The sequence below is a fragment of the Lonchura striata genome, chromosome Z (genome assembly GCF_046129695.1).
Source record: "Lonchura striata isolate bLonStr1 chromosome Z, bLonStr1.mat, whole genome shotgun sequence".
Classification (NCBI taxonomy): domain Eukaryota; kingdom Metazoa; phylum Chordata; class Aves; order Passeriformes; family Estrildidae; genus Lonchura; species Lonchura striata.
The window spans coordinates 2,115,176-2,128,857 of NC_134642.1; the positions used below are offsets into that span (position 1 = coordinate 2,115,176).

General features: G+C 47.6%; 1 protein-coding gene across 1 annotated transcript in view; it reads left to right on the forward strand.

Moving 5' to 3' along the window:
• Positions 1-13,682, forward strand: part of ZBTB7C (zinc finger and BTB domain containing 7C) — a 100,276-nt gene that overhangs the window by 20,710 nt on the left and 65,884 nt on the right. The window contains exon 3 of the mRNA XM_021535534.2: positions 7,370-7,427. Coding sequence (XP_021391209.2) covers positions 7,370-7,427 — 58 coding nt within the window. The remainder of the gene's footprint in view (positions 1-7,369; positions 7,428-13,682) is intronic.

Here is a 13,682-nt window from a genome sequence, read left to right on the forward strand (position 1 = left end):
ATCTGGGCTGTAGCAAAAACACTCTCAAAGGACTTCCCTATATGCTTGATCCCAGATCCTTCTCCATCACAGCTGGTCAAGGTATTTGCATGGACTTTTGTTTCTGGTGATCTTAGGAGAAGACAGATGGGCAATAGTTGGCTTATAATGGGAATAAAGGGACAGGGGACAGGTCTTTGGATGAACAGGAAGGACTGAGCACCAGCTTCTGCTGTGGGCAAGGAGGAGGACAGTGCATGTTGGTGTCTTACTTCTCCAGGAATATTTTACACTTGAGTTTTGCCCTCAGCATTTCTCTGGTGCTGGGCTGGCTGGGCTTTTGCAGCACTCTGGAGAGATTCTGCTAATGGGATCTGACCTGATGGCTTTGCATGTTTTAAGTAAATTAAACACAGCTGCTAGGAAAATCCAGTAACCTTAACAGCACCACGGCTCTGTTGTCTGCATTGTAATTACAGTGGCAACCGCTGGGAAGTTCTACTTTCTGGTTTATTTTAAAATAACTTCTGAGCCACCCTTTGATCAACTACTTCATCCCCAAGTCCTGCCTGTCCTCTCCCAAGGTTTAACCCTTGCTGTATTTTTAAGCATTTGTCTGGTCACACTTTCAGTCAGCTACAAAGGCAAGCAGCTGATTGCAAAAACTACTTTTCTCCCCAAATATATCCTGTAATTCTGAGCTGAGGGAGAATTTTAAGCCAGAGCTTACAGGGTGCATACAGAGTGCAGACACTGAGTGGAGTTTTATGGCTCCTGGGGAAGGGCAACATGAAATATGCATCTTTTTTGTTATGCTTTAGCCAAAATCCTTTGTGCCTGTGCAGAGAAATGGGTTTTCTGTCATAGTGACAACAGTGAAAGGACTTAGATTTATGTAGGAATGAAAATTAGGAGCCTAATTAGTTTTTCCCTTGTCAACCCTTGAGTGCAACCCATGCTTGCAAAAGCAAGTGGTCAGCTCATGGCACGGGCTCCTTCCCTGCATTAAAAACTCACACCATCTTCTCCATAGGAGCTGCATGGGCCTAAATTTTTGAAGGACACCCAGGACTAGGGAAATGGCTCAGGGTATTCCATCAGAGCCTGCAAGAGGTCATAAACCAGCTGTGTTTTAAACATGTCCTAGGGCAAGGAGGTTGGCTCAGCGTCGTGCGGTGCCGGTGCCACCTCGACGGCAGCGTGTTCAGGGCACCTGAGCTGCTGCACCTGAGGTCATGTTGTATTTGATTATATAATCAAAGTTTGGTTTGGGTTGGAAGGGACCTTTAGAGGCCATCTGGATCCATCCCCCTACGATGGGCAGGGACATCTTCCACTACCCCAGATTGCTCCAAACACTGTCCAACCTGACCATGGATACTCCCAGGGATGGGGCAGCCACAGCTGCTCTGGCACCCTGTGCCAGGGCCTCAGCACCTTCATCATAAATGGTGGTTCTGGCTACCCTTTATCCTTCTGGCCATGGGATGAACTGTCTCACAGACATCTGAGAGTACATTTTCCAGCTTGTTCTCCAACCTGATTCCTTCTCTTTACATCCAGGCTATCCAGGACAGGCAGAGCCCTGCTCTGCTCTCCCATCTGCTGTCAGCAGCACGTTGATGTGTGTCTGCCTTGGAGAGTAAAAGAGGGTGCCTGTGCATGTGATTTGGGTAAAAACACTGGCTGAGTGTGATTGAGGTTGTAAAGTTTATGAGATGCTGCATTTTATGGTAAATTTTAAATTGACACTGAAATCAGGAGCATTAGGGTCTGTAAAGGAAAGTTGGTGTGATGTGTTGCAGAGCACAACGTGGTAATTTCCTCTCTTATATTGATCCTATCAACAGCAAAGAATGAAGCAGCTGCTTCTTGGAGGATTGGTTTTTTAATGTGTTCATTTAATGTAATTTGTAGAGTATTATTTATTATGTGGGGCTTTTCCCCCCTTTGTTTCCTTTCCCTCTTCCCCTATTTCTAGGAGGGTGTGGCACTGTCTTACCTACACTTCTCACCTGTAGATTTCAAAAGCCCTTTCCAGCCACAGCCGATGCTGTTGTTTCCATTTTCACACAGGAAGGGGAAAACTGAGCACTGGAGACTGGAAAGGATGTCAGCCCAAAGATGCAGCCAGGTCACTCCTTCTGAGCACAATCCACACACTCAGTTCTTTCTGAGCTGGGAGGGATGATCTGTCTCAGGGCAGGTTTTTTTTTTTTTTTTTTGCTGGAAGGAACAGTCCCTGGCAGTAAAAAAAAACCCAGCAGTAATCATCCCAAACACTCTCCTAGGCAATGAAATGTCCATGTGTGCCAGGGAATGGTAGAAATGCCTTTTCAGAGTATGTTTTCCATGTGGGATTTTCTGCAGGGGTGTGGGTGACTTGGCTCCCGTGATTCTAGAGGGCATCTCCAGGGCACTGCTCTGTTTGAGGCAACACAGGCTTTCAGTGAAGCTCAAGAGTCTGAGCAAGTCAGAAGCCTTAGAGCATATGAAGGGAATGGTCAGAGGCCTCTGGGAGGAATTTCAGGGTCACCTGGGTATGAAAGAAGATGTGAGATGAGCTCTTCTCCAGGCTTAGACCCATTACAGCTGAATCACAGCAAAGGGTTTTTTTATGATGTTTGGTTTTCAGATATGCCAGAAGATTTAAAAAGAACTGATTGCAAAAGTCATGGACATTTTAAAGTAGGATTTTATGGGGATTTTTGAAGATGCTGTAATACAGCCTACTGTAGAAGCATCTGCTTCCCAGACTAACAGAGGGTTTGCAAACAACACTTGAGAAGCAACCTCCAAAATTATTTCAAAACTTCAGATCAGATTTGGGTGAATGGTTTTTGACATGGATTTGCATATCAGTTGATCTTTCTCCTTTCTTTGTCAAATTTACTTGTTTCATTCTTATTACGCACAAGCACTGGAATTGTCCTGGAAGTGTGGATGTACAAGGATTGTTCTGCTCATCACAGCAGGGGCCTGAGAGTGCAGAGCTTCAGGGCATCCCCATCCCATGCAAGTGGGTTTTATTTTGGACCTGTTGAAACTTAGACCAGGAGCTGGAGGCAGACTGCAGTGGCAGACCAAAATACTAACTTGGTACCCAATCTCCTTTTAGGGTCATTGGATGTTCGGCCAGGAGAATCTGGAGGCTGTTTCATACCCCAAAAGAGATACTGAAGTTTGAGTAACTAAGTGGCTCACCAAACACCCAAAATGGTGCCAACTGCATCCCCATGGGCTGCAGTAAGAGCTGGGGCAGCCACCACACGTGTAATCACAATTCAGCTGCTGGCCATAGGTGTCCATTATTACCCCAGGACACATTGCTTAGTCTCCATCTGTCAGTCAGGAGGGATGCAACTCCAGGGTTTTGCCTGGCAAAACCAGGCATGGGTCTGGGATAGCTTAGAGAGTCCAGTGTAGCAATGAAAACCTGCATTAAGGCAACTAAAGCCAGGATCTGTGTGAGCACCTCCCTGAAATGCCTTAGGTGGGGTTGAATCCTACCTGGTGTGCCAGGGACTGGTGTAGGTTTATCAGGATGTCCTTGGGAGACACCTCCTGGCCTGGACACTGGGGAGGGCGTGCCCATGGTCTGTGCTGGTTGTCAGTCCAGGGAAATCCTGTGTTTAAGGTGACCTAAATTCCCACTAGTCAGGGCTAGAGCATGGATAGCAGCCTTGGAAGTTCACTGGAAATACATCAGTGCTTGTTCTGTTGAGGACAGGACTGTTCCTTGGAGAAATCTCTGGTGCCCTTAGCATGGACATGGACTTGCTGGAATGTCCAGAGATGCTGCAGGGGCTGGAGCTCCTCTGCTCTGGAGCCAGCCTGGCAGAATGGGTGTGTTCACCTGCACAAGAGAACAGGAGGGGAGGTCTCCCTCTCTCCCCAGGTAGATCTCAGAGCCCCTGCCAGGGCCTAAAGAAGGCTTAGAAGGAAGATGAGGACAAACTTAACAGGGTATGTTGTAGTAGGACAAGGGGTGATGGTTTTAAACTGAAGGGAATCAATTTAGATCAGCTGTTAGGAAGAAGTATTTTACAATGAGTGTAGTAGAACATTGGCACAGGCTGTCCAGAGAAACTGTGGATGCCTCAGTCCTGGAATCATTCAAGATCAGGCTGGACAGGGTTCTGAACTACCTGGTTCAGCTGAAGATGTCCCTGCTCATGGCAGAGGGGTTGAATTAGATGGCCTGTGAAGGTCCTTTCCAACCCAAACTGCCCTGTGATTCTGTGATAAAGGTTGTTTCTTCATGTGGGCTTGACCTCAAGGGCAGGACAAGCATTCCACATCACCTAGTTTATTTGGGAATCATCTTCCCCAGCCCAGCAGCTCAGCCCAGCCATGTGATGGGAAGGTCAGTGTGCTGAAGAGGGGCAGAAGCTCCACTGCTGGCAACACGTCGTGAGAGGAACAGCCCCGTGAGTGAGCTGATGTGGCATGTCAGTGATGTATTCAGGGAGGGTAATTAGAAATCTGAATGTCATCTGCAGGAGGGTGTGTTCGAGTCATTCTGCAAACCACCCCAAGAAGCTAAAAGGGACCTTGTGGCTGAAGGGGAAGCCACAGGCAAGCCTGGTTGATTTGTAGCTTCTCATTGCACGTGTGTTTGGGGAATGGGAGCATGAAGCCTGGGCTGCCCTCAGCAATGCCTATCCTATTTTGGAAACTGCTAAGAGAGCACCAGGGCTTCTTCTGATTCAGAGGGTTGATCACAAATGTGTTTATTCATAGCCACTCTCCTTGGAGCATTGATGAAACTGTGATTCAGGTGCAGCCTTTTATTAGCAAAGGAACTCCCATTTATTGCCCCATGAGAATTTTTCTGTGCCTCAAACAATGATTTGTTTTGGGTGGAATGATAGAATCACAAAATCATTTAGGCTGGAAAAGTCTTCCAAGACCATTGAGTCCAACCATGCCCCCAGCTCTGCCAAGGCCACACTGACCCATGTCCCAGGTGCCATGTGCACATGGGTTTTAAATCCCTCCAGGGATGAGGACTCCACCACTGCCCTGGGCAGCTCTGCCAGGGTTGGTAGCAAATTCTTTGAAGAAATCTCTCCTCATATCCCATCTCAACCTTCCCTGGCTCTCCTTGAGGCCGTTTCCTCTTGTCCTCCTGCTTGTGAGAAGACGCCAACCCCACCTGCCTACAGCAAGGTGCTGAATTGCAAGCTGCTCTGGGGAGCAGCTGCAGTGAAGGTCCTGTGGGGAGAAGGAGGCTTTTGGGCAGAAGTTAGAGCTGAAACCCAACACTTCCCATAGGAAGCGAGGTGCCAGCCCCTGCCCTGGTGCCAGGGGGAGGTTGTGCATCAACCCAAGCAGGGCTCATCAGTTCTGCCATGAAGCCAGGATCCATTGCAGGATTTTTGCAGCCTACCCTGTAAATTTTGCCCTAAACAAAGATGATGGTGCAATGTGGGCATGTTGACAGTGGCTTGCATTAAGCTCTTTGCTCATTGTTGATCACTTTGGTTGCTGAGTGGCAAACAAGCTGTTAGCCCAGCACAGTGGTGGCTCCTTGTGAGTTAATGAACTGAACAGGGCCCTGGCTAAGGAAGGAGGTCATGGTGGAGGGTCCCAGCAGCTGGATGCGCTTGAAAGCATGTGGGCTCATTGGCTGCAGGGAAGTCCCATTCTCAGGGCTGATGGTGGCCCTGGGGCTGGTCTGCAGCCACTCCATGCTGCACCACTCGTGCTCCATGCATTGCCTACTGCCTGGATATCCTCAGACTGCCTAAATGTCCTCAGGCTGGTGGTTGTAGACACATGAGAAGGAGAATTGGAGGCCATCAGAAAGGTTACCTTTCATGGTTTTGCTCTGTTCCTTGAGTGTATGTGCAGAGCAGTGTCATAGGTTGGGTAGGGGATCAGAGCCTGTTGGTTTCTCCATCCTGACATACAGGTGTCAGCCTGACTTGGAAAATATTGTTGACACTTTCCCATGAAAATAATGAGAATCTCATGAAAGCTGAATCAAGATCATTGGCTCTTACTAAAAGCTGGGAGAAGAATCCCATTTGCTTCCTTGTGCCATGAGTAATGGGAAATAGTGCTGGTAGACCCTGCACTAGCAAACCTGAGGCTGCCTGGAGAAGAAAGAGAGATGCTTGGGTGATTGATTCGGTCAGGAACCTCTTGGGAACTGGGAATGAGAAGGCTGTGTCTCCATCTCCAGCTGCCTCATGATAATAAATGTCTTCTTGCCCAATGGAGAGACTGCACACAGTGAGTTGCTGTTCCTTGCTTTGCATACCACAAGTCTTTACAGAGAGATCCTGTTTCATTTGCAGCTTTCATGTGTAGGAGGGAACCTCTTGACCCTGGCCAGGACTCAGGTACAAACCCAGGTTCAAGAACAGGTGTGAGCTGGTGGTGTTTTCCCATTTTAGGGAAACATACCCCAGACTACAGCTTCTTTGGCATGCAAACAGTGCATTTCCATCTGACTGCTGAGCCACAGGAGCTTTTTCCAGCTGAGCACTACTGCATCATATGTTCCCAGTATGGTAATAGCCACAATGGTTTTCTTCTCAGTCCTCACCCTGGAGAAGGCCTGGGTCAGTCCCCTAAATTGCCCTAGGGTCCTTGTTGATATGGTGGCTACCTGCTGGTGGGGTTCTCACAACTTGAGGTTGTTCTGAAGTGGAGTAAAGCACCCCAAAACGTCCTTTTGCTGATCTCCTTCATCAGCCCTGAGTCCAGCCAAGCTGCTGGGTCTCCCACATGGAGGTGTCAGTTTCTGGAAATCCAAGCTCCTTGTCTCCATCACTTGGAAGTGCAAGTGGTGGCCAGGAGCTTCAGTAGAGCTCCATTTCTCCAAAAGGTTTTCCCAAGCTAAGAGGGGCAGGAAACTTTCATGGACAGAGTTGGGCAGATGCTCTTCATACACCTTCCATCTCTGCACCCCAGCAGTTGTGGAATGTGGATTTGTTGTGGATTTGCACTGCAGGTTCTACTGAGCTGCTGCTGGTGACTGAACTGTGGATGTAGGAATAAGCTGATAATCCTGAGGGGCCAAAGTGTAATGTTTATCCGGGGGAGGGATGGGTGGAGTAGTCCAGAGCTGCTCCGGTGTGATCCATTCCTGGGGTGTTCATCTCCCAGCTGTCACGGGAGATGTGATACAGGGGGAGGATGGGGTGGGCTTGCACCTCCTTGGCACGGTGTTGCTAGGTGATGTTGTGGTACAGGGAACGGTGATGAGCAGAGGAGCTGACCCTGGGAACACATGTGGTAGGAGAGCAGGAGCAGGCCTGGCTCCTTGGTTTCTCATTTTCCTGGTAGAGGCTTCTTCACAACTCTTCTTAACCACATAATCAGTCCTGGATCTGATGAAGGGTTTTGTTTTGTGTTTTTTCTCTCTGTTTTTCTTTAGGAAATGGTCAGAGGAGTGAAAGGAGCATCACCTCTTTGAAACAAAATCAAGGGTATTGGTGAGTACACGCTGGCGTGAGCTTTGTGGGGAGAGCTGGCAAGCAGGATGGAGACTGGGGTGAACTATGTGGTTGTCCTGATACCTTTCTGGGATCTTGGGGTTCTGATCTGCCCTTCAGTTATTGAGATTTCCTGTGGGAGAGGAGGTAGTTTGCTGTGTTAATGGATCAGCACAAATCATCTTTACCACTAGCACCACGATTCTCTGCTGTCGTCAACGACCAAACCTCTAATTGCTCTTCCTGTAAATCCGTGGAAGATGCTCTCATCAATATGTGTGTTCTCACTGCTGAGTGCTGGAAGGAGGAGGCAGCAGATAGGCTGGCAGCTGCACAGGAGTGCACCAAGCAACAATATTTGTTAATGCTTGGAGTGCTTTTGGCCCCGTTCAGACCCAGTCACAGGGCTGCGATCTGGGTGGCATTTCAAGGTCCTCTCCAGACCTGTTTTCTGCAGCTGTCACACGGGAGGCTGTGACTTGGATGTTTGCCTAGAGGTCTTGAACAGGAAGAAAGGAGAATCCTTTTTTTATCATCTGAGCTATGCCAGAGCCAGATCCTGAGCTGATGTTTTTGAACTGAGGTATTTTGCATTGTGTCAGGTGGGAGGCTGGGGTTTTTTTTTCACCATCTTCTCGTGAGCAGATTCCTTGTTTACACTGGCCAAACCCTCAGCAGAACCATGCTGTCAGCCCCTGCAGGTTCCCATCCCTCAGGGACCAAATTCCCACGGCTTTCCTCTGTGCATGTGTGATGGATGCTGAGGAGCATCTTGATGCTGGGCTGTCACAGAACTGTAAAACCCTGGTTTGGGTTGAAAGGGGCTTTTAAAACTCATTTCATTTTAACCCCCTGCCATGGGCAGGGACACCTTCCACTACCCAAGGCTGCTCCAAGCTCCATCCAGCCTGGCCTTGGGCTCTTCCAGGGATCCACGGGCAGCCACAGCTGCTCTGGGCACCCTGTACCAGGGCTTCACCATCTTCATCATAACAAATTTATTTCTTACATCTATTCTTGCATCTCTGCTGTAGCCTGGACTACAGGAGCAGCACTAGTGGAGGTTAGATCATGGGGAAATGCAGATTTTTTTAAAACACACCTCAGCTGCTGTAGTACAGTTTGAGTGTAGATAAAGGGAGAAACATACACAATGTGGTTTCAGGAAGCAATCTTCAGACAATTAAAAATGTAGGGGCTGTTTATAGTTAGTGGAGATGTTTCTATCCCATGTTACATCTTATCTAGTTTGGACAGCATGTGAGAATGAGCAGAATTCTGTCTCTCTTTTCTGGCTGCGAGAGCAGCCCAGGTAAGGGCTGTGTGTCTGCAGGATCACCTCCTAACAGGGCAGCCAGGGAGGGTGCTGAGACCTGTTTTTTCCCCAACATCCCTGCCAGCAGAAGAGCTTGAGAAGGGGTGCTTTGTTCACAGGAATCATCCCTGACTCCAAAACAGGTTCTAATCAGTGCTTGGAGCACAGACTAAACTCCTTTCTGTCTCCCACACCTCCTACAGCTCCCCTGCTGCCTCTCTGCAAGCAGCTAGAAGAGAATCCCAGACTGTTCCTGAGAACAGCAGCCCCTTTTCCTGTAAACAGGACAACAAGCCAGGATACTGGCTGCAGAGCTGAGTGCTGTCAGCCTGGGGTGGTGAACATGCTTCCCCACCCCAGAGTCCTCTTGCACCCATCTGCTCCCAAATTCCAGCTGTGTTTCCCCTGCATGCCCCCCAGTTTCCTGGCAGAGATGGTGATGACTGGGAGGGCCTGTGTGTATCTGAAGCATTGGGTATTTCATCACGCTGGCTTTCCAGATTTACACCAGTGGGGGTTTGGCCCCTTGAGCTCCAACAATCCTGAAGTGATCCAGTTTATTAAACATCTGTTTGCACTGCCTTCAGCATTAAATAATTGGTTCCTCAGCATATTTGAGTTGGAGGGTATCTGATAATCCTCTGAACTATCCATCAGGCTCCATTATCATCTCTGCACTCCTGTGCCAGCTGCCTTATGTCAACAAATAGATTTTGTTTCTCTTGCAGTTTTGCTCTTTTCTTCTGTCTCCCTCTCTCAAAAGAGCTGTTTCAGGCTCCTTAAAAATTTGTGCGGACACCTCTGTCAGCATCTTTCTGCTGACTCGTGAGTGATGGGTCCCATCCTTGTGCTGCCTTCTGCTCCTGATGGTGTCCCTGAGCAAAAACTCTTCGTTTACCTCAAAAGGAATAGAATTGTTGTCTCGACTGAAAGGATTTCCACCTGCAAACTGATAAATCTTCACATTGTTTGAGTTTTCTTACTGGCTCAGAGGATTTGTAGCATGCACAACAATGACTTGTCAGCTGTCCTCTGGCAGACCAGCACTGCACCATTCACCTGTGGGACACAGACCATGTGTGTCCTGATGGTGTTTTAGGAGGGATGCTTAAGAGGGCTTCTAAAAGGCCTCCTAGCCAGGTGGGTAATGTGAGAGCTGAGAATAGGATAGAATAGAAATGGAAATAGAAATAGGAATAGGAATAGGAATAGGAATAGGAATAGAATAGAATAGAATAGAATAGAATAGAATAGAATAGAATAGAATAGTTTAGTTTGGGTCAGAAGAGACCTTTAGAAGACATCTTGTCCAACCCCTTGCAATAAGCAGGGACATCTTCAACTACACCAGGTAGGTCAAAGCATGGTCCAGTCTTTACCATGTTATTTTTGTTACCTGTAGCTGCTACGGCCATGCCAGCTGTGAGAGGGATGCTCAACATCCTTCAAAAATCAGGCTTGTGTTCAGATCTGCAGCATCCTGGAGGAGGTGACTGGGTTGGGAGATTATATCCATGTGGATCTATTTGCTTTTAGAGCTAATCCTAAAGTCACACACACCAGGACCAGGGCCTGCAGATGCATATATTCCCATTTTGCAGGAGGTGCTTCTGGATGTGTTGCCAGCATCAGGAAAGACTTAGCTGGGTTTTACTCATGCAAGATGAACTTCTTCCTTTTTATATAGCTTAAGAAATGTTTTTTCCCAGTGAAATGTTTGGGTTATCAAGACTGGTCTCAGGCTGACAGGGTGGGATTGCAGGTCATACCAGGGTGTAGCACTGGGGCAGGCAAGAGGAGTCAGAAAAACAGGGCCTCTCTCTTTTACTAACATCTTCCCATATAATCTGAACACTTGCTTTCTGACTTGTTCTAGAGGCATCTTTTGCTCCTAGGGTAGAAAACATGCAAGGCAAATTCCAGCATCTTCAGCCCATTTAGGAACTCTCCAGCTTGTGCATTAAATTTTACCCTTGCCTTTCCAGATTGACTTTTAAATTTTTTTTCTTAGTTCTAGCCTGTCAATAGGAGATTGATAAGAGGAGATTGATAAGAGGATATTAATGTCTTAAAATAGCCATGGTACTTCTGTAAAAACATGTTGGTGCGATGGTCTAAAGGACAAAAACATGGTATTTTGTACCAAAATGTATTTGCTTTTGCAATAATAAGTTTCACTTTGCACCCCAGCCCTGGGTCCAGTGTATTGTTGGACAGGAGCTGTCTCTTTAAGTGAGCTTGCAGTATAAAGAGGAAAAAACAGGGTGAAAAAAACCCCTTTAAACAGGGTAAATTGTTATGGAACAAGAGGTATTAATTCTGGTTAGCACATGGAGGACACTGATGCTGGGTGGTGTAAAGAGACCCAGCAAACTCCGCATGCCTTCAGCAGAGGCAGAGACCTGCTTTTCTAAGACATTTGCAGTGTTTTAAAGCCTACAGATTCTGCTTGTCCAGAAGACGTGACAGCGCTCCAGTGTCACTGTAAGACAAAAACCTCCCTGATTCCTGCGCCTGTGCCCTAATGTCATTACTTTCCTTCTTTTGCAGATCCGCATAATGACATTCATGGTCACACACGCACACAAAAATACTTTATATAAAGAAAATGAATCTGGCTTCAGCCGGCTCTCGCCTTCTGCTGCGCTTACCTCCAGACCCCGGCTCGCCCAGGGTGAAATGAAAAGGGGAGTTAATGTGGCGGGGTCATTTCTCACTGCTGAATTGGTCAGCCGTCTACGGAGCCAATTTCTGCAGCTTTTCAGTGGTGTGGCAGACCCCTGGGTAATATTTGCCTGAATAGAGCCCTAAGTGTTTAAGCTGTATTGCTAGGAATGGCTGTTTTATCCTATGCATCTGAGATTTCAACTCATCAGACATGAAGCAGGTCAAGACTCTCATGCCATTGTGTGCATTATAGCGAACAGAACAGAATATGCTTGATAAAAGGGAGGACTTAAAAGAAATGCTTCTTTAGACCTGAAACTTTCAAGTCCCACAATGCATCAAAGACCCCTCGTATAGACTTTGAAAGGGGTGAAAGGCATTACCTAATATTTGGAGGAAATTAATAATAAAGCATCCCAAGTGCCTGGAAACTAATTTAGGAGTGCAAGCTGCACTGTATTGCCTCTGCTGGATTTGCTCCCCAGAAGAGTTGCTAACAAAAGGTTTAAAAAATAAAATAAAATGACGTTTGGTGACCAACTTTTCTGCCTTGAAATGCCCCCTTTTTTGTAATGTTTCCTGGTAAGAGTTACTTATGAAAAGATGAAATATAGCCTGTGCTGCAAACACCAGGTCTCAAATGAATCTCGGGAGCCCACAAGGTTTCCCACCATTCTCCCCACCGCAGCCTTTTGTTCCTTCATGTTGAAAGCCCTGCTTGCAGGATGCTTTCAGGATGCCTAGGCACTACCTGCTCCTGGAGTTTAGTCATATCTCAGGAAAAAGAGGAAAAGAAATCAACCTATTTCTGTGGCCTTTGCTTTTGTTCCAGCAAAACTACCTTTGTGTAAAGCTGGGGCTGCTCTGTTGGTGACCTATGGCTCCTTGCAGCTGGAACTGGGAGCTGGGTACCCTGCTGAAGGTACCAGTTGTGGTTCTGGTATCCCCACAGATGCTGAAGGTGCTGTTTGGAGCCGGAGATATTTATTATAGAATCACAGAATGGTTTAGGTTGGAAAGAAACTTTAAGCTCGTCTAGTCCCAAACCCTCTGCCATAAGCAGACACCTTCCACCAGACCAGCTTGCTCCAAGTTTCCATCCAACCTGGCCCTTCCAGAGGTTTCCTTCCATCACTGCTTCTGAGATGCACTGACTCCTAATGCAGTGGTCTTCAAGGCTCCCATGGGATTTGGGAGCTGCAGAGTTTGTGTGGGCTCAACCTCTGCTTTGTGTCCATCCCATTGGGACTGGTGGGAGAGGCCTGATGGCTCTGGGATTCAGCGGAGGGGAGCTTGTGTTTGCAAAAATAACCTGCTTCAGAGCAGAAAATCAAACCTTGTGCCATACAAAGTTTCCTCAAATCTCATGAAGCTTTGGGAGATGAGGACAGCAGGGCAAGGATTTTTGGGCCTGAGGGGCTCCGCTGTCCTGCTTGTCCTTGCCCTTGCCTTGCCCCTCTGCCCGTGCTTGTCTCACTGAGCTCTCTTTTCACCATCTGTGGAGACCAGTTAAATCTGAGTACTTTCTTACCTGCTTCTCCCCCAGGCCATGATTAATTGAGGGCAGGAGGGCAGGCAGGAGTGCTCAGGCAATATTTACAAGAAGAAGGGGATGTTAATGGACCAGCAGGGCTGGACTAGTGAGGGATGGAGATGATGGGCAGTGGTGGTGGGGGCAGTGAGTTTCCCACTTTGTTTTCCCCCCAGTTATCAGAAGTGATTAAAACCTCAGCTTTGTGTCCAAGTTAAATCTTGACTTCTACCCTCATAAAATTTCTGGTTCTGGGACTGCTGTTTCAGTGAGACCTTCTGCAGTGAGGAAACAATGGGATATTGGGATGGGGAAGGATGCCTGTGAGTTACCAGTCATTGCAAGATTAGGGGAAGGAGAACTTTTAATAAAATAGAATGTTTATCTGAACTCAACCCAGCAGCCTTGTTAGGCTGGGGCCAGTTATTTTAGTTACCAGTTATCAGAGAGGCAGTGGGTGCCCCATCTGTGGCCATGTTGGACAGAACTTGGAACACTCTGTTCTAGTGGAAGGTGATCCTGCCCATGGGCAGAGGGCTGGATTAGATGGCCTTTAATAGTTCAGCCCTAAACATTCCATGGTTCTGTGGATCTGTTTAGTGTATCTCCATGGCATCCTTCCTGACCAGGGTGTGTGGGTGAGGCACCAGAAGTGGTGTACAGGGTGACACACAAATCCCAAGCCTTTCCACCACCTTTTTTCCTTAACACTGGAGAGCCAGGTGGTGAAAGCCTGACCCGT